Genomic DNA, 20,650 nt, shown 5'->3' on the forward strand with positions numbered 1-20,650 from the left:
CGAGCGCAAGGTGAGGTGAGCGCAGGTGATAGGTGAGCGCAGGTGAGGAGGCGAGTGCAAGGTGAGGTGAGCGCAGGTGAGCGCAGGTGATAGGTGAGCGCAATGTGAGGAGGCGAGCGCAAGGTGAGGTGAGCGCAGGTGAGCGCAGGTGATAGGTGAGTGCAGGTGAGGAGACGAGCGCAAGGTGAGGTGAGCGCAGGTGATAGGTGAGCGCAGGTGAGGAGGCGAGCGCAAGGTGAGGTGAGCGCAGGTGAGCGCAGGTGATAGGTGAGCGCAGGTGAGGAGGCGAGCGCAAGGTGAGGTGAGCGCAGGTGATAGGTGAGCGCAGGTGAGGAGGCGAGCGCAAGGTGAGGTGAGCGCAGGTGAGCGCAGGTGATAGGTGAGCGCAGGTGAGGAGGCGAGCGCAAGGTGAGGTGAGCGCAGGTGAGCGCAAGTGAGGAGGCGGATCACCACGCCTGGTGCCACACAGGGGCAGCTGAGTGCAGGTGGGGGGGGTCCCCTAGGCTTACAAAATAATCCTACAGCTGCGTAGGGGAACGACTGAGACGTGAAGTCTCCATGCTGCTCTAGAGGGTAGCAGCAGCAGCAGTGGTGGTGATGATGTTGTGGTGCAGCAGTGATGATGATGATGTTGTGGTGCAGCAGTGATGATGATGATGTTGTAGTCCAGCAGTGATGATGATGATGATGTTGTGGTGCAGCAGTGATGATGATGATGATGTTGTGGTGCAGCAGTGATGATGATGATGTTGTGGTGCAGCAGTGATGATGATGATGTTGTGGTGCAGCAGTGATGATGATGATGTTGTAGTCCAGCAGTGATGATGATGATGATGTTGTGGTGCAGCAGTGATGATGATGTTGTTGTTGTGGTGCAGCAGTGATGATGATGATGATGTTGTTGTGCAGCAGTGATGATGATGATGTTGTAGTCCAGCAGTGATGATGATGATGATGTTGTGGTGCAGCAGTGATGATGATGATGATGTTGTGGTGCAGCAGTGATGATGATGATGATGTTGTGGTGCAGCAGTGATGATGATGATGTTGTAGTCCAGCAGTGATGATGATGATGATGTTGTGGTGCAGCAGTGATGATGATGATGATGTTGTGGTGCAGCAGTGATGATGATGATGATGTTGTGGTGCAGCAGTGATGATGATGATGTTGTGGTGCAGCAGTGGTGATGATGATGTTGTGGTGCAGCAGTGATGATGATGATGTTGTGGTGCAGCAGTGATGATGATGTTGTTGTTGTGGTGCAGCAGTGATGATGATGATGATGTTGTGGTGCAGCAGTGATGATGATGATGTTGTAGTCCAGCAGTGATGATGATGATGATGTTGTGGTGCAGCAGTGATGATGATGATGATGTTGTGGTGCAGCAGTGATGATGATGATGATGTTGTGGTGCAGCAGTGATGATGATGATGATGTTGTGGTGCAGCAGTGATGATGATGATGTTGTAGTCCAGCAGTGATGATGATGATGATGTTGTGGTGCAGCAGTGATGATGATGATGATGTTGTGGTGCAGCAGTGATGATGATGATGATGTTGTGGTGCAGCAGTGATGATGATGATGTTGTGGTGCAGCAGTGGTGATGATGATGTTGTGGTGCAGCAGTGATGATGATGATGTTGTGGTGCAGCAGTGATGATGATGATGTTGTGGTGCAGCAGTGATGATGATGATGATGTTGTGGTGCAGCAGTGATGATGATGATGTTGTAGTCCAGCAGTGATGATGATGATGATGTTGTGGTGCAGCAGTGATGATGATGATGTTGTGGTGCAGCAGTGATGATGATGATGTTGTGGTGCAGCAGTGATGATGATGATGTTGTGGTGCAGCAGTGATGATGATGATGATGTTGTGGTGCAGCAGTGATGATGATGATGATGTTGTGGTGCAGCAGTGATGATGATGATGTTGTGGTGCAGCAGTGATGATGATGATGATGTTGTGGTGCAGCAGTGATGATGATGATGTGGTTCAGCAGTGATGATGATGATGTTGTTGTGGTGCAGCAGTGATGATGATGTTGTTGTGGTCCATCAGTGATGATGATGATGTTGTGGTGCAGCAGTGATGATGATGATGTGGTTCAGCAGTGATGATGATGATGATGTTGTGGTGCAGCAGTGATGATGATGATGTTGTTGTGGTCCATCAGTGATGATGATGATGTTGTGGTGCAGCAGTGATGATGATGATGATGTTGTGGTGCAGCAGTGATGATGATGATGTGGTTCAGCAGTGATGATGATGATGTTGTTGTGGTGCAGCAGTGATGATGATGTTGTTGTGGTCCATCAGTGATGATGATGATGATGTTGTGGTGCAGCAGTGATGATGTTGATGTTGTGGTGCAGCAGTGATGATGATGATGATGTTGTGGTGCAGCAGTGATGATGATGATGATGTTGTGGTGCAGCAGTGATGATGATGATGATGATGTTGTTGTGGTGCAGCAGTGATGATGATGATGTTGTTGTGGTCCATCAGTGATGATGATGATGATGATGTTGTGGTGCAGCAGTGATGATGTTGATGTTGTGGTCCAGCAGTGATGATGATGATGATGTTGTGGTGCAGCAGTGATGATGATGATGTTGTGGTGCAGCAGTGATGATGATGATGATGTTGTGGTGCAGCAGTGATGATGATGATGTTGTGGTGCAGCAGTGATGATGATGATGATGTTGTGGTGCAGCAGTGATGATGATGATGATGATGTGGTGCAGCAGTGATGATGATGATGTTGTTGTGGTGCAGCAGTGATGATGATGATGTTGTGGTGCAGCAGTGATGATGATGTTGTAGTCCAGCAGTGATGATGATGATGATGTTGTGGTGCAGCAGTGATGATGATGATGATGTTGTGGTGCAGCAGTGATGATGATGATGTTGTAGTCCAGCAGTGATGATGATGATGTTGTGGTGCAGCAGTGATGATGATGATGATGTTGTGGTCCATCAGTGATGATGATGATGTTGTGGTGCAGCAGTGATGATGATGATGTTGTGGTGCAGCAGTGATGATGATGATGATGTTGTGGTGCAGCAGTGATGATGATGATGATGTTGTGGTGCAGCAGTGATGATGATGATGATGATGTTGTGGTCCATCAGTGATGATGATGATGATGTTGTGGTGCAGCAGTGATGATGATGATGATGATGTTGTGGTCCATTAGTGATGATGATGATGATGTTGTGGTGCAGCAGTGATGATGATGATGATGATGTTGTGGTGCAGCAGTGATGATGATGATGTTGTGGTGCAGCAGTGATGATGATGATGTTGTGGTGCAGCAGTGATGATGATGATGTTGTGGTGCAGCAGTGATGATGATGATGATGTTGTGGTGCAGCAGTGATGATGATGATGTTGTGGTGCAGCAGTGATGATGATGATGATGTTGTGGTGCAGCAGTGATGATGATGATGAAGTTGTGGTGCAGCAGTGATGATGATGATGATGTTGTGGTGCAGCAGTGATGATGATGATGTTGTTGTGGTCCATCAGTGATGATGATGATGATGTTGTGGTGCAGCAGTGATGATGTTGATGTTGTGGTGCAGCAGTGATGATGATGATGATGTTGTGGTGCAGCAGTGATGATGATGATGATGTTGTGGTGCAGCAGTGATGATGATGATGATGTTGTTGTGGTGCAGCAGTGATGATGATGATGTTGTGGTGCAGCAGTGATGATGATGATGATGTTGTGGTGCAGCAGTGATGATGTTGATGTTGTGGTCCAGCAGTGATGATGATGATGATGTTGTGGTGCAGCAGTGATGATGATGATGTTGTGGTGCAGCAGTGATGATGATGATGATGATGTTGTGCAGCAGTGATGATGATGATGATGTTGTTGTGCAGCAGTGATGATGATGATGATGTTGTTGTGCAGCAGTGATGATGATGATGATGATGATGTGGTGCAGCAGTGATGATGATGATGTTGTTGTGCAGCAGTGATGGTGATGATGATGTTGTGGTGCAGCAGTGATGATGATGATGTTGTGGTGCAGCAGTGATGATGATGATGTTGTTGTGCAGCAGTGATGGTGATGATGATGTTGTGGTGCAGCAGTGATGATGATGATGTTGTGGTGCAGCAGTGATGATGATGATGATGATGTTGAGGTCCAGCAGTGATGATGATGATGTTGTGGTGCAGCAGTGATGATGATGATGATGTTGTTGTGCAGCAGTGATGATGATGATGATGATGTGGTGCAGCAGTGATGGTGATGATGATGTTGAGGTCCAGCAGTGATGATGATGATGATGATGTGGTGCAGCAGTGATGATGATGATGTTGTGCAGCAGTGATGATGATGTTGTTGTGCAGCAGTGATGATGATGATGTTGAGGTCCAGCAGTGATGGTGATGATGATGTTGTGCAGCAGTGATGATGATGATGATGTTGTTGTGCAGCAGTGATGATGATGATGTTGTGGTGCAGCAGTGATGATGATGTTGTGGTGCAGCAGTGATGATGATGATGTTGTGGTGCAGCAGTGATGGTGATGATGATGTTGTGGTGCAGCAGTGATGATGATGATGATGATGTTGTTGTGCAGCAGTGATGATGATGATGATGTTGTGGTGCAGCAGTGATGATGATGTGGTGCAGCAGTGATCATGATGATGATGTTGTGGTGCAGCAGTGATGATGATGATGTTGTTGTGGTGCAGCAGTGATGATGATGATGTTGATGTTGTGGTGCAGCAGTGATGGTGATGTTGTTGAGGTCCAGCAGTGATGATGATGATGTTGTGGTGCAGCAGTGATGATGATGATGTTGATGTTGTGGTGCAGCAGTGGTGATGATGTTGTTGAGGTCCAGCAGTGATGATGATGATGTTGTGGTGCAGCAGTGATGATGATGATGATGTTGTTGTTGTGGTGCAGCAGTGGTGATGATGTTGTTGAGGTCCAGCAGTGATGATGATGATGTTGTGGTGCAGCAGTGATGATGATGATGATGTTGTGGTGCAGCAGTGATGATGATGCTGTGGTGCAGCAGTGATGATGATGATGATGTTGTGGTGCAGCAGTGATGATGATGATGTTGTGGTGCAGCAGTGATGATGATGATGTTGTGGTGCAGCAGTGATGATGATGTTGAGGTCCAGCAGTGATGATGATGATGTGGTGCAGCAGTGATGATGATGTTGTGGTGCAGCAGTGATGATGATGTTGTGGTGCAGCAGTGATGATGATGATGATGTGGTCCAGCAGTGATGATGATGTTGTGGTGCAGCAGTGATGATGATGTTGTGGTGCAGCAGTGATGATGATGATGATGTGGTCCAGCAGTGATGATGATGATGATGATGTTGTTGAGGTGCAGCAGTGATGATGATGATGATGTTGTGGTGCAGCAGTGATGATGATGATGATGTTGTGGTGCAGCAGTGATGATGATGATGATGATGTTGTGGTGCAGCAGTGATGATGATGATGTTGTGGTGCAGCAGTGATGATGATGATGTTGTTGAGGTGCAGCAGTGATGATGATGATGATGATGTGGTTCAGCAGCAGTGATGATGATGATGTTGAGGTGCAGCAGTGATGATGATGATGATGTTGTTGTGCAGCAGTGATGATGATGATGATGATGATGATGATGATGTTGTGCAGCAGTGATGATGATGATGATGATGTTGTGGTCCAGCAGTGATGATGATGATGATGATGTGGTCCAGCAGTGATGATGATGATGTTGAGGTGCAGCAGTGATGATGATGATGTTGTGGTGCAGCAGTGATGATGATGATGTTGTTGAGGTGCAGCAGTGATGGTGATGTGGTTCAGCAGTGATGATGATGATGATGTTGTGGTTCAGCAGCAGTGATGATGATGATGTTGAGGTGCAGCAGTGATGATGATGATGATGATGTTGTTGTGCAGCAGTGATGATGATGATGATGATGTGGTGCAGCAGTGATGATGATGATGATGATGATGTTGTTGTGCAGCAGTGATGATGATGATGATGTGGTGCAGCAGTGATGATGATAATGTTGAGGTGCAGCAGTGATGATGATGATGTTGTGGTGCAGCAGTGATGATGATGATGTTGTTGAGGTGCAGCAGTGATGGTGATGTGGTTCAGCAGTGATGATGATGATGATGTTGTGGTTCAGCAGCAGTGATGATGATGATGTTGAGGTGCAGCAGTGATGATGATGATGATGTTGTGGTGCAGCAGTGATGATGATGTTGTGGTGCAGCAGTGATGATGATGATGTTGTGGTCCAGCAGTGATGATGATGATGTGGTGCAGCAGTGATGATGATGATGTTGTGGTGCAGCAGTGATGATGATGGTGATGATGTTGATGATGATGATGTTGTTGTTGTGGTGCAGCAGTGATGATGATGATGTTGTGGTGCAGCAGTGATGATGATGGTGATGATGAGGTCCAGCAGTGATGATGATGTTGTGGTGCAGCAGTGATGATGATGATGGTGATGATGATGATGATGATGTTGAGGTGCAGCAGTGATGATGATGGTGATGATGATGATGTTGAGGTGCAGCAGTGATGATGATGATGATGGTGATGATGATGATGTTGTGGTGCAGCAGTGATGATGATGGTGATGATGATGATGTTGTGGTGCAGCAGTGATGATGATGATGTTGATGATGATGATGTTGTGGTGCAGCAGTGATGATGATGGTGATGTCCAGTAGCTCAGTGCCCATGTGGAGAGTCAGCTGCTGGTCACGACGAGAGGGCTTCAGCAAAGACAGAGAGGGAGAGAGTTCCTGTCGCTTCGCTGTTCCTCCTCCTCCTACGTTGAAGGAGTGCAGATTCAGTTTCATCAATTAGGTGTAGCCCTGTGAGCCATTCGGCTCTTGAATCGGGTGCAACCGCAACAAACAAAAAACAAAAACATGAACAAGAAAACATCTTAAAGTGACTATGCGCAAACAGAAAAATCCAGTAAAAAACTGCAAAGTCCTCCAGAATAAAAGCACCGTACACCAACGCTCTGTGCAAAAATCCCAGTGGGATGCAAGTCAAACAACAACAACCACCACAAGACAACTTAGACCACAGTGGTCTCTATGGGTTTACTAAAGGGTCTCTATGGGTCTCTATGGGTTTACTAGAGGGTCTATATGAGTTTTGATGGGTTCATTATCCGGTCTCTATGGGTTTACTAAAGGGTCTCTATGGGTTTACTAAAGGGTCTCTATGGGTCTCTATGGGTTTACTAAAGGGTCTCTATGGGTTTACTAAAGTGTTTCTATGGGTCTCTATACGTTTATTATCCGGTCTCTATGGGTCTCTATGGGTCTCTATGGGTTTACTAAAGGGTCTCTATGGGTTTACTAAATGGTCTCTATAGGTCTCTATGGGTCTCTATGGGTTTACTAAAGGGTCTCTATGGGTCTCTATGGGTTTGCTAAAGGGTCTCTATGGGTCTCTATGAGTTTACTAAAGGGTCTCTATGGGTCTCTATGGGTCTCTATAGGTTTACTAAAGGGTCTCTATGGGTCTCTATGGGTTTACTAAAGGGTCTCTATGAGTCTCTATGGGTCTCGATGGGTTTGCTAAAGGGTCTCTATAGGTCTCTATGGGTTTGCTAAAGGGTCTCTATGGGGTTATATGGGTTTACTAAAGGGTCTTTATGGGTCTCTATGGGTTTACTAAAGGGTATCTATGGGTCTCTATGGGTTTACTAAATGGTCTCTATGGGTCTCTATGGATTTACTAAAGGGTCTCTATGGGTCTCTATGGGTTTACTAAAGGGTCTCTATGGGGTTATATGGGTTTACTAAAGGGTATCTATGGGTCTCTATGGGTTTACTAAAGGGTCTCTATGGGTCTCTATGGGTTTACTAAAGGGTCTCTATGGGTCTCTATGGGTTTACTAAAGGGTCTCTATGGGTCTCTATGGGTTTACTAAAGGGTCTCTATGGGTCTCTATGGGTTTACTAAAGGGTCTCTATGGGTTAACTAAAGGGTCTCTATGGGGTAATATGGGTTTACTAAAGGGTCTCTATGGGTCTCTATGGGTCTCTATGGGTTTACTAAAGGGTCTCTATGGGTCTCTATGGGTCTCTAGGGGTTTACTAAAGGGTCTCTATGGGTCTCTATTGGTCTCTATGAGTTTACTAAAGGGTCTCTATGGGTCTCTATGGGTTTACTAAAGGGTCTCTATGGGTCTCTATGGGTTTACTAAAGGGTCTCTATGGGTTTACTAAAGGGTCTCTATAGGTTTACTAAATGTTCTCTATGGGTCTCTGTGGGTTTACTAAAAGGTCTCTATGAGTCTCTATGAGTCTCTATGGGTCTCTATGGGTTTACTAAAAGGTCTCTATGCGTCTCTATGGGTCTCTATGGGTTTACTATAGGGTCTCTATGGGTCTTTATGGGTCTCTATGGGTCTCTATGGGTTTACTAAAGGGTCTCTATGGGTCTCTATGGGTTTACTAAAGTGTTGAGTCTATGGGCAGTGTTGAGTCTATGGGCAGTGTTGAGTCTATGGGCAGTGTTGAGTCTATGGGCAGTGTTGAGCAGAGGTGTGGACTCGAGTCATGTGACTTGGACTCGAGTCAGACTCGAGTCATGAATTTGATGACTTGCGACTCGACTTGGACTTGCATAACAATGACTTTGTCCCACCTATGAGATGTGGACTCGAGTCATGTGACTTGGACTCGAGTCAGACTCGAGTCATGAATTTGATGACTTGCGACTCGACTTGGACTTGCATAACAATGACTTTGTCCCACCTCTGGTGTTGAGTCTATGGGTAGTGTTGAGTCTATGTGTAGTGTTGAGTCTATGGGCAGTGTTGAGTCTATGGGCAGTGTTGAGTCTATGGGCAGTGTTGAGTCTATGGGCAGTGTTGAGTCTATGGGTAGTGTTGAGTCTATGGGCAGTGTTGAGTCTATGGGTAGTGTTGAGTCTATGTGTAGTGTTGAGTCTATGGGCAGTGTTGAGTCTATGGGCAGTGTTGAGTCTATGGGCAGTGTTGAGTCTATGGGCAGTGTTGAGTCTATGGGTAGTGTTGAGTCTATGGGCAGTGTTGAGTCTATGGGCAGTGTTGAGTCTATGGGTAGTGTTGAGTCTATGGGTAGTGTTGAGTCTATGGGCAGTGTTGAGTCTATGGGCAGTGTTGAGTCTATGGGCAGTGTTGAGTCTATGGGTAGTGTTGAGTCTATGGGTAGTGTTGAGTCTATGGGCAGTGTTGAGTCTATGGGTAGTGTTGAGTCTATGGGTAGTGTTGAGTCTATGGGTAGTGTTGAGTCTATGGGCAGTGTTGAGTCTATGGGCAGTGTTGAGTCTATGGGCAGTGTTGAGTCTATGGGCAGTGTTGAGTCTATGGGCAGTGTTGAGTCTATGGGCAGTGTTGAGTCTGTGGGCAGTGTTGAGTCTATGGGCAGTGTTGAGTCTATGGGCAGTCTTGAGTCTATGGGTAGTGTTGAGTCTATGGGCAGTGTTGAGTCTATGGGCAGTGTTGAGTCTATGGGCAGTGTTGAGTCTATGGGCAGTGTTGAGTCTATGGGCAGTGTTGAGTCTATGGGCAGTGTTGAGTCTATGGGCAGTGTTGAGTCTATGGGTAGTGTTGAGTCTATGGGCAGTGTTAGTCTGTGGGCAGTGTTAGTCTGTGGGCAGTGTTAGTCTGTGAGCTGTACGTATGTTGAACTTCTTTCGCACCGTACGTGGCGCCCACCGTGCTAATCGGAGGCGCGTGGGGAAGGACAACCAACGTGCACAGTGAACGAGGGCCATTACCCGAAACGTCGCCCATTATGTACTTATCCTATTAAGGCCACGTGCGCGCGTGCGGTGCTGTTGTGGATGCTGTTGCCGCTGCTGCTGCTGTTGTTGTTCACGGGGAACGCGTTAAGTTGTTGTTGTTGGACTGTGTCCGTGCACCGCCACCACTGGGATTTTTGCACACAGCGTTGTAATACGGTGGGTTTTTTCGATTTAAAGCTTTTGTGACTGCAGGGATTCATCTTCTTGGTTCTTTCGGTAAAGTCACGTAGAATGGAAATAATAAAATAATAAAAATAAAACATTATAAAATAATTCTCACGACGTTTCGGCCACAACGCAAGCAGCCGTCCTCAGGTGGAGAACAGGTGTTTCATTCAGACGCTGTCTTCTCGACAGACCTGTTCTCCACCTGAAGACGGCTGTTTGCGTTGTGGCCGGAACGTCGTGAGAATTATTTTATTATGTTTTATTTTTATTTTTTCATTATTTCCATTCTACGTGACTTTACCGAAAGAACCAAGAAGACGGTGGTTTTTTGTCTTTCTGGAAGATTTGCTGGTTTATCCCCAGGATGTTTCTGTCGCTTTAAGATGTCCTCTGTTTATATTTTGTCTGTTGCGGTTGCCCCCGACTCAAGAAAAGCCGCATGGCTCACAGGGCTCAAGGGGCCATACCTATAGTAGTAGGTTTTTACCCTTTTAAACTGGTACAAAACTGACACCTTTATTCAAGGCATCATGTTTGCAATGACCACAACACAAGTAGTCAAAAAAGCAAACAAAAAGAAGCAACTCTGATAATGATAATAATATGCACTGTCCTTGAAGTTGATTGGTCCACACCCGAGACGGCTTTCTTTAGAGCCTAGTCCCCATTGGTGTTAGACCAGATGACACCAGAAGGCGTACAACTCAAACACAGTGCAATATCAGAGTATTGAGAGCTCGGGGTAAGTATTTACACTATGAGATCTCTTTTACCAGTCCTTTTTTGACTACTGCTTTTTGACTACTTGTGTTGTGGTCATTGCAAACATGATGCCTTGAATAAAGGTGTCAGTTTTGTACCAGTTTAAAAGGGTAAAACCCTACTATTATATTTTGCCACTGGTAAAAGAGATCTCATAGGGGTTATACCTAATCAATACAACTTTTAAAAAAAACTTGAAAAACTTGAACCGGCAGCCATCGCACGAACCATCTCACCGTGACATCGTTTGGGCACCCCTCGTGCTGACACGCGGTACTACGTCTCCATCAGCGTCACCGCACTTTGCGTGTTGTGATGCGTGCGGTCTATGACCACAAGGGGGCGGTCGTGCAGTAGGGTCAGGCCGCTACGAACCCGGCCTCCCGACTTCTGTTCCCGCTCACGGCCACCAACACCGGTTGACGATTATCTGGAACCGGTCCCGGGCCTCCCCCTAGGTCGACTCAGCCTCAAATGAGTACCTGGTGCGGTGTGAACATCGCCACTGGGGGAGACAAAGGCGGTCGGGCGTGGTGCTGGCCACCCACCCCTTCGTGTGCCGTTCCGGCCTTCATAGGTGCTCGCTAACAGCACTTGCCCCGACATTCTGTTCAGGCTACACGGGGGATCTTTGTCTTTGTCTGTCACCACGAGAGGGCATTGTCGCATTAATAATAGGAACACGGTTCTCATGAAATTTCCTTTTAGTTATTGCCGTCATCTTCACCGTGACCAGTGTGGTGAAGTATGGACAAACACCCCCCCCCCCCCGCCACCACAGCCCGCAGTTGCGTATGGAGGCTGTCGTCATCCAGCAGTGGAGTGAGGGAGGTGGCCCTGTGCGTCTCTAAGACTGGTCAACAACAAAAAACAAATTCTGGCCTGGACTTTTGCAGCTGTTTTAGACTAATTTCAGGGTGCTGATTCCAAATCTGCGGGCTCGGGTTCAGGCGGCGAGCGGCTGGTGGGGTTTAACGAGGGCACAGGGCTCAGATTCATCATTTTAATAATAATTAATTATTATTAATGAATTATTATTATTATAAATTATTGTAATTAGACTGGTCAACAAAAAAAAACATTTTTTTCTGGCCTGGACTTTTGCAGCTGTTTTAGACTAATTTCAGGGTGCCGATTCCAAATCTGATCTCAGATTTGCTCTATCACATCTCATTTTTATGCTGTCGGCATACCCCATTTTCATTGATTTTATCCGAAATTAACTCTGTCACTTATGATTGCAAGTTGTTGCGAGTCAGCGACTGCTTTAGTGTTAAAATATGGCGCTGTATTTTTAGGATAGTGTGTTTATAATATCATTTTATGTAGATATCCACGTTTATTTAATATTTTTCTTCTGCGGTTTTTATTGAAAATGCAATATTTGATATCTCAAAAAACCTGATGTGATAGACAAAAACTGATGCCAGATTTGGAATCAGCACCCCAAAATTACTTTAAAACCTTAAATTTCGATTTAAAGCTTTCGTGACTGCAGGGAATCATCTTCTTGGTTCTTTCGGTAAAGTCACGTAGAAGGGAAATGAGACATTCAGACTCTGCCTTCTCGACACACCTGTTCTCCACCTGAAGACGGCTGCTTGCGTTGTGGCCGAAACGTCGTGAGAATTATTTTATCATGTTTTATTTTTATTACCTTAAAACCGTTGGAATACATTATGCCAGAAAAAGTGTGTTGACCAGTGTAATTCGTCCGAGGCGTTCGTTTGAGGACGACCACCGAGGAGATGGAGCGGTGACTACATCGGCAGCCCCCCGCTGGATCGCTTCGTCGCGGGGATCGTGAGACGTGGCCTTCGAGGAGGCCTTCATCCAGCAGTGGATGGGCCATGCGTGACGATTATGACGATGATGTCACGTGCTCAATTCCCTTTGTTTCCCCAGGCAACGGATATTTGGGCGCGTCCTCGCACCGAGGCATCATGGGTAGCGGCCAGGCGCCGGGAGGGATTCTGGGAAAATCGGCGACTCCCCCCGGGACGGGATTGGGTGCCGGAGGGAGGAGGCTGGACTCGGGGAGATCGCACGGACCAATCGGCAAGCAGCCTGCCATGTCCCTCATGCTGGTGAGATTGCTTAGACGAGCAGCACTACAGCGGTCGGCGTTTTTGCCATTTCCAATGCTGGGCGAACATGTTTGGAACGTCTTCTTGGTTCTTTCGGTAAAGTCACGTAGAAGAGATGTCACCCGCCGACAGAAACCACCCTCGTGTAAGATGCCCTCGGGAGCTCTGGATGGCGCGTTCACACACCGTCCAGATCCCGTGCACGGATCTCACACCCGGCAGCCACTCTAAATCCCCCTCGTCGTATCCCCATTATCACGGCCAAACCCCGAGTGGCGCAAGCTGCTGTTGGTATAACCGCCTGTGTTGCGAGCGGCGATTGTTGTTGCTTTGAGTGAGTGTGTGTGGCACCCGGCGCATCTACCAGTCATCTCTATCAGCCGACCCACGGCAGCTGCTGGGTCTGTCCCGAGACCTCATGCGCCTTGCCAGGCACAGGCCCCGTGGTGAGGTACCGTCACTTAGTGGCGAATGGCGGGGTGTTGGTATTGGTGTAGCACCGCATGCCCAAGCAGCTTTTGTTCTGCCGGATAGATGGGGGGTTAAACGGGCACGGCACTGGCTGGAGAAGAGATGGACTGATGTTGTACAGGAAGATGTAGAGCTGAGTGGATGACTGGTACCAGCGGTGTCAAGATCTGCCTCTGTGGAGGAGGCTCGTGAAGGACGCTGCTGGGCAGTGGGAGGCAGTCGCCCTCCAGCAACAACGGAGAGCAGAGGAGCGACGCTCACAACAACGAGCGGAGCACCGGGTGGCTAAAACACAGCAATTTGGCACAGTAGGAGGCACAGCTGGTACATCTGCCAGTCACCTCTGCCAGTCAACTCCTGGCACCTGGGTCTGTCCTGTGACCTCCTGCCAGCGGGCCTTGGACACTTCACATGGCCTCATAGTGCACCTAGGCTGGCACAAAGGGCCGTGGTGGCGTCACCGCCACTTAGTGGTGAACGGCGGTTGTTGTTGTTGTTGTTGTGTACCTGTTCAGAACCAGCGGGTGAGCTGTGGCCAAGGAGTGCAGGGGCTCATGTCTGGATACGCGGGCAGCTACAGTAGTGGTGAGTGGCTGTTCACGTGTTCGCACACGCGCGCGCGCGTACACACGTGAACACGCACACGCACGCACACACGCGCACGCACATAAACACGCACACACGTGCCAGCACGTGAACATGCACACGCACACGTCAACACTCACGCGAGCACACGGGAACACGCACACTCTCGTGCGCACACGTGAACATGCACACGCACGGACGCGTGAACACTCACGCGAGCACACGTGAACATGCACACGCACGCACACGTCAACACTCATGCGCGCACACGGGAACACGCACACGTGCACACGCGTGAACACTCACGCACGCACGCGAGCACGCGTGAACACTCACGCGAGCACACGTGAACACGCACACACGCGCAACCCTTTCTCCTATAAGGCCGCGGTAGTAGTTGTTGCCTTCCTGAACTAAAATCGCGTGATCATAAACAAAATATAACTATGGGGGGGCAAAGCACGGTCCGCGATAACACGTGAGATGCGTAATGCAGGGACGAGCAAAGACTGAGGGCACGTGGAGTAGCGTCTAGAAGCATCCAGCAGCATCCCAGGGCTTAATTCTAGATTTGAAGCTTTCGTGACTGCAAGGAATCATCTTCTTAGGTTTTTTCGGTAAAGTCACGTAGAAAGTAAAATAAAATAAAAACAAAAATCACGACGTTTCGGAGGCAACACAAGTCTCCGTCATCAGGTGGGACCGTCACAGCCAGATTAGCTGTATCAAGTGTACATATACAGCTAATCTGGCTGTGACGGTCCCACCTGATGACGGAGACTTGTGTTGCCTCCGAAACGTCGTGATTTTTGTTTTTATTTTATTTTACTTTCTACGTGACTTTACCGAAAAAACCTAAGAAGATCATCCCAGGGCTGCAACCCAGTTCCGTTCACTCGATCGCGTTACATTCAATTCGCATCCCGCGTTATAAAAGAAAACGTGCTCCGTAATGCATTCATCATCGTGTTATATCAATCCAATTCGCGTTGTGAAAACCACGCGGCGTTGTAGGAGAACAAGACTGTGATTGGTATTGATATTCATAGAGTGCCTTCACATGACGTGGAATAAAACAATGAGGTTGACCGGGGGGCATGCGAGGATTGAGGAATGGGTGAAAGCAGCGATGGAGGGGTGCGTAGGGATCAAGACAGGGCTACAGGGGAGGGTTGAGGGGCGAGGGGGAAGAGGAATGGGGGGTGGAGAATAGGTGGTGAGGCTTTAAGAGAGGAGCGGGAGGAGGTTAAGGAGGGGGAATGCTTCGTGTACAGGGAATGTGTTGAGTCTGTGGGCAGTGTTGAGTCTATGGGCAGTGTTGAGTCTATGGGCAGTGTTGAGTCTATGAGCAGTGCTGAGTCTATGGGCAGTGCTGAGTCTATGGGCAGTGTTGAGTCTATGGGCAGTGTTGAGTTTATGGGCAGTGTTGAGTCTTTGGGCAGTGTTGAGTCTACGGGCAGTGTTGAATCTATGGTCAGTGTTGAGTCTACGGGCAGTGTTGAGTCTATGGGCAGTGTTGAGTCTATGGGTAGTGTTGAGTCTATGGGGCAGTGTTGAGTCTATGGTGCAGTGTTGAGTCTATGGGTAGCAGTGTTGAGTCTATGGGCAGTGTTGAGTCTACGTTCAGTGTTGAGTCTATGGTGCAGTGTTGAGTCTATGGGTAGCAGTGTTGAGTCTATGGGTAGCGTTGAGTCTATGGGCAGTATTGAGTCTATGGGCAGTAATGAGTCTATGGGTAGTGTTGAGTCTATGGGCAGTATGAATGTTGAACTTCTTTCGCACCAACAGCGTTAATCGGGAGTTGATAAGAGGGGGCGAGATTCTGCGGCGTGGTGCCTTCACCGTCAAGCGCTGATACCCGTCTGCTCTCCCCTGTGTCGCCCGCCGTCGCGTTCCAACAATCTTGAGGGCAAGGAAAACATTCCGAGCGCAGACGAATCGTCGGACTGGGGATCATCGGACTCGGGACCACGTGCGGCAAAGTTGCCACTGCACAGAGGCCACGACCGCGACATAAACGCGGAGCGGCACTGTCCCGTCGCTCGCAATCGCGACGCCAAGCAAAGCGATGTAGCAATACAAATTATTACAGTTCGCGATGAAGCAATACAAATTATTAAAGTTCGTGATGGAGTAATAAACATTATTACAGTTCGTGCGCGCCTACACGTCGAGGTGTACACGTCACAGCGTACACGTCACAGCGTTCACGTCATCGCGTACACGTCATCACATACACGTCACAGCGTACACGTCACCGCGTACACGTCACTGCGTACACGTCACAGCGTACACGTCATCACGTACACGTCACAGCGTACACGTCATCACGTACACGTCACAGCGTACGCGTCACAGCGTACACGTCACCGCGTACACGTCACCACATACACGTCACAGCGTACACGTCACCGCGTACACGTCACCGCGTACACGTCACAGCGTACACGTCATCACGTACACGTCACAGCGTACGCGTCACAGCGTACGCGTGCTCAGACACGCGCACGTGGGAGCGGGGGCACAGCGGTGACGGTTATCTGAACAGGCCCTGGGGCCTCCCCTAGGTCGATTCGGCCTCGAGTGAGTCCCTGGTGCGGCGTGTGAACATCGCCACTGGGGAGACAAAGGCGGCCGGGCGCGATGCTGCCAGCTGTTGGCACTTGCCCCCCACGGTCTGCAAGCCTACACGGGGGATCTTTACTTTGATTCCGCCGCGTGTGTTTCAGACTTCCTGCTGTCGACGGGCGAGCTGTCCCCGCTGGCTGGGTTCCCCTCTCCCCCCGGGGGGCCTCACGTCTCCGTGCCAGGCTGGGTGCACACCCAGCAGACCTCTCACAACCCCGCGGCGCTCAACACCCTCGCGTGAGACAACGGGACCCCAGGCGACTCACATAAAGACCCGTAGACTCACACAGAGACCCGTAGACTCACACAGAGACCCGTAGACTCACACAGAGACCCGTAGACTGACATAGAGACCCGTAGACTCACATAGAGACCCATAGATTCACATAGAGACCCATAGACTCACATAGAGACCCATAGACGCACACAGAGTCCCATAAATTCACGGAGACCCATAAACTCACAGAGACTCATAGACTCACATAGAGACCCACAGACTCAGAGAGCCATAAACTTACAGAGAGACCCATAGACTCACACAGAGACCCGTAGGCTCACACAGAGACCCGTAAACTCACATAGAGACCCATAGACTCACACAGAGACCCGTAGACTCACACAGAGACCCGTAGACTCACACAGAGACCCATAGACTCACATAGAGACCCATAGACTCACATAGAAACCCGTAGACTCACAGAGAGACCCGTAGACTCACAGAGAGACCCGTAGAATCACAGATACCCGTAGACTCATCGAGGTCCCGAAATATCACACGATTTAAATATTGTGCTCCATCAATAAAACAATGAAACATTCAATGTATTGTCTCTGCGGAATATAAACAACATACCAAAGGGGCAGGGGGTCGGGGGAGATCCACTGGCAGCCAATAACGATGATTACGACGATGACGACGGTGATGACGATGACGATGATTATGACGATGATGATGACAATGATGGTGACAATGATGACGACGGTGATGACGGTGATGAGGACGACGATGATGATGATGACAATCATGATGACGACAATGATGACAATGATGACGACGATGACGACGATGATGACAATAACAACGATGAAGACGATGATGACGACGACGACGATGATGACGACGATGATGATCACGACGACAATGACGATGATGACATCAATCATGACGATGATGACGACTATAACGACGATGATGATGACGATGATGATGACAATCATGATGACAATGACGACGATGATGACGACGATAACGACGATGATGACGATGATGATCACGACGACATTGACGATGATGACGTCAATCATGACGATGATGACGACGATAACGACGATGACGACGATGCCGCTTGTCCTCCCGGTGCAGGTCGTGCGCCAGCAGCCTGTCCCACCACCCAGCGCTGCCTCACCACATCAGCATCAAGGCCGAGCCGCAGTCCCCACCACCACCACCACCGCCGCCACCACCGCGTGACCTCTCCACCCCGGCCACGCAGAGCTCCTGCCGCTCCTCCCCGGTGGCGCCACCCCAGACGGCGCCGCCGGCTCACGCCGCCAGCCTGAGCAGCCCCGGGCTGGGACCGGCGGGGTTCGCAGCGGCGCGCTCACCCCACGGCGGCGGCGGCGGCGGCGGCGGTGATTCGTGTGATGAAGATCGGCAATACCACCAGCAGCAACAGCACCATCACCATCACCAGCAGCAGCAGCAGCAGGACCTCCGGCACCCTCCGTTTGACGACTGTGAGGCTACTGCGGCGAAACGGGTTCATCTGGACGTGTGGAACGTCTGATGGGATGACCGATGGTGTGGAGGTGGGGGGGTCGTGGTGTGGGCAACCCCATCGGGAAGCCTCCGTGTAGACAGGACACTGTCTCCGATCACCCCCCCCTCCCCCTCCCGTTTTTCTCACAAATCCACGGGGTGGAATTGTTTTCTTTCTCATTTTCATTTTCGAGAGTTTGCAGATTGAGAATCGGCTCAGAGGTCACGTGCTGAGCTGGCGCCCCATCAGAGCGTGGGTTTGAAATCCAGGATATGGCCGCCCTGTGATTAAACCAGGTTCTCAGGTGTGGTCTCAGCCTGCCCACCAGCGACTCGGGTAGGGACCCATAGACTGAGATAGACACCCATAGACTCACACAGAGACCAATAGACTCACATAGGAGACCAATAGACTCACATAGGAGACCAATAGACTCACACAGAGACCCATAGACTCACACAGAGACCAATAGACTCACATAGGAGACCAATAGACTCACACAGAGACCCATAGACTCACACAGAGACCCATAGACTCACACAGAGACCCATAGACTCACATAGGAGACCCATAGACTCACACAGAGACCCATAGACTCACACAGAGACCCATAGACTCACATGGGAGACCAATAGGCTCACATAGAGACCCATAGACTCACGTACAGACCAATATAATAACATAGAGATCCATAGATTCACATAGAGACCCATAGACTCACACAGAGACCCATAGACTCACACAGAGACCCATAGACTCACACAGAGACCCATAGACTCACATAGGAGACCCATAGACTCACACAGAGACCCATAGACTCACACAGAGACCCATATGCTCACATAGAGACCCATAGACTCACATAGGAGACCCATAGACTCACACAGAGACCCATAGACTCACACAGAGACCCATAGACTCACATAGGAGACCAATAGACTCACACAGAGACCCATAGACTCACACAGAGACCCATAGACTCACACAGAGACCCATAGACTCACATGGGAGACCAATAGGCTCACATAGAGACCCATAGACTCACGTAGAGACCAATATAATAACATAGAGATCCATAGATTCACATAGAGACCCATAGACTCACACAGAGACCCATAGACTCACACAGAGACCCATAGACTCACATAGGAGACCCATAGACTCACACAGAGACCCATAGACTCACACAGAGACCCATATGCTCACATAGAGACCCATAGACTCACATAGGAGACCCATAGACTCACACAGAGACCCATAGACTCACACAGAGACCCATAGACTCACATAGGAGACCAATAGACTCACACAGAGACCCATAGACTCACACAAAGACCCATAGACTCACACAGAGACCAATAGACTCACATAGGAGACCAATAGACTCACATAGGAGACCCATAGACTCACACAGAGACCCATAGACTCACACAGAGACCCATAGACTCACACAGAGACCCATAGACTCACATAGGAGACCAATAGGCTCACATAGAGACCCATAGACTCACGTAGAGACCAATATAATAACATAGAGATCCATAGATTCACATAGAGACCCATAGACTCACACAGAGATCCATAGACTCACACAGAGACCCATAGACTCACATAGGAGACCCATAGACTCACACAGAGACCCATAGACTCACACAGAGACCCATAGGCTCACATAGAGACCCATAGACTCACATAGGAGACCCATAGACTCACACAGAGACCAATAGACTCACATGGAGACCCGTAGACTCACACAGAGACTAATAGACTCACGTGGAGTGTGCAGACACATATACTGTACTCACATAGACTGATTTGCGATTAAATCGGCTTCTCAAGTGGAGCGAGTTGATGGTTTCAGTCCGTTCCCTAATGTCTACTCGCAAAACATAAAAACCCGATCACATTCAAATGTGTTTTTCAGTTGGGTGAAATTCCGAACTCTGAGAATTGAAAATTATTCCGCTTTGACTGCGGCGCGACGGATGCGGGTTAAGAGAAAGGTCACTCGATGGGACCTCGGTAGGCAGTAGCCGCCCCGACCCCCGTGGTGACATCTCCAGCCACAGGGTCACCTGCCTCTCGCGATCTCTGAGAGGTCCCGATGGTCACCCCGGGGGTACGCGGTAGTGTAGCGGTGAGCGCGCTGCGCTATGAACCCGGCGACACGGGTTCGATTCCCGCTCACGGCCAACACCAGTGACGATTATCTGAACCGGTCCCGGGCCTCCCCTAGGTCGACTCAGCCTCAAATGAGTACCTGGTGCGGTGTGTAAGCATCGCCACTGGGGAGACAAAGGCGGTCGGGCGTGGTGTTGGCCACCCACCCCCTCGTGTGCTGTACCTGCCTTCATAGGTGCTCGCTAACAGCACTTGC

At 49.1% G+C, this 20,650-nt stretch overlaps 1 protein-coding gene across 1 annotated transcript in view; it reads left to right on the forward strand.

Moving 5' to 3' along the window:
- LOC144950724 (myocyte-specific enhancer factor 2C-like) overlaps positions 1-20,430 on the forward strand; it is an 88,967-nt gene extending 68,537 nt beyond the window's left edge. The window contains exons 6-9 of the mRNA XM_078880797.1: positions 12,648-12,829; positions 13,816-13,885; positions 16,615-16,750; positions 17,877-20,430. Of these exons, the coding sequence (XP_078736923.1) occupies positions 12,648-12,829; positions 13,816-13,885; positions 16,615-16,750; positions 17,877-18,300 (812 nt within the window). The 3' untranslated portion in view covers positions 18,301-20,430. The remainder of the gene's footprint in view (positions 1-12,647; positions 12,830-13,815; positions 13,886-16,614; positions 16,751-17,876) is intronic.
- The last annotated feature ends 220 nt before the right edge of the window (positions 20,431-20,650 follow it).

Source organism: Lampetra fluviatilis, chromosome 59 (genome assembly GCF_964198595.1).
Source record: "Lampetra fluviatilis chromosome 59, kcLamFluv1.1, whole genome shotgun sequence".
In the NCBI taxonomy this organism is placed as follows: Eukaryota; Metazoa; Chordata; class Hyperoartia; order Petromyzontiformes; family Petromyzontidae; genus Lampetra; species Lampetra fluviatilis.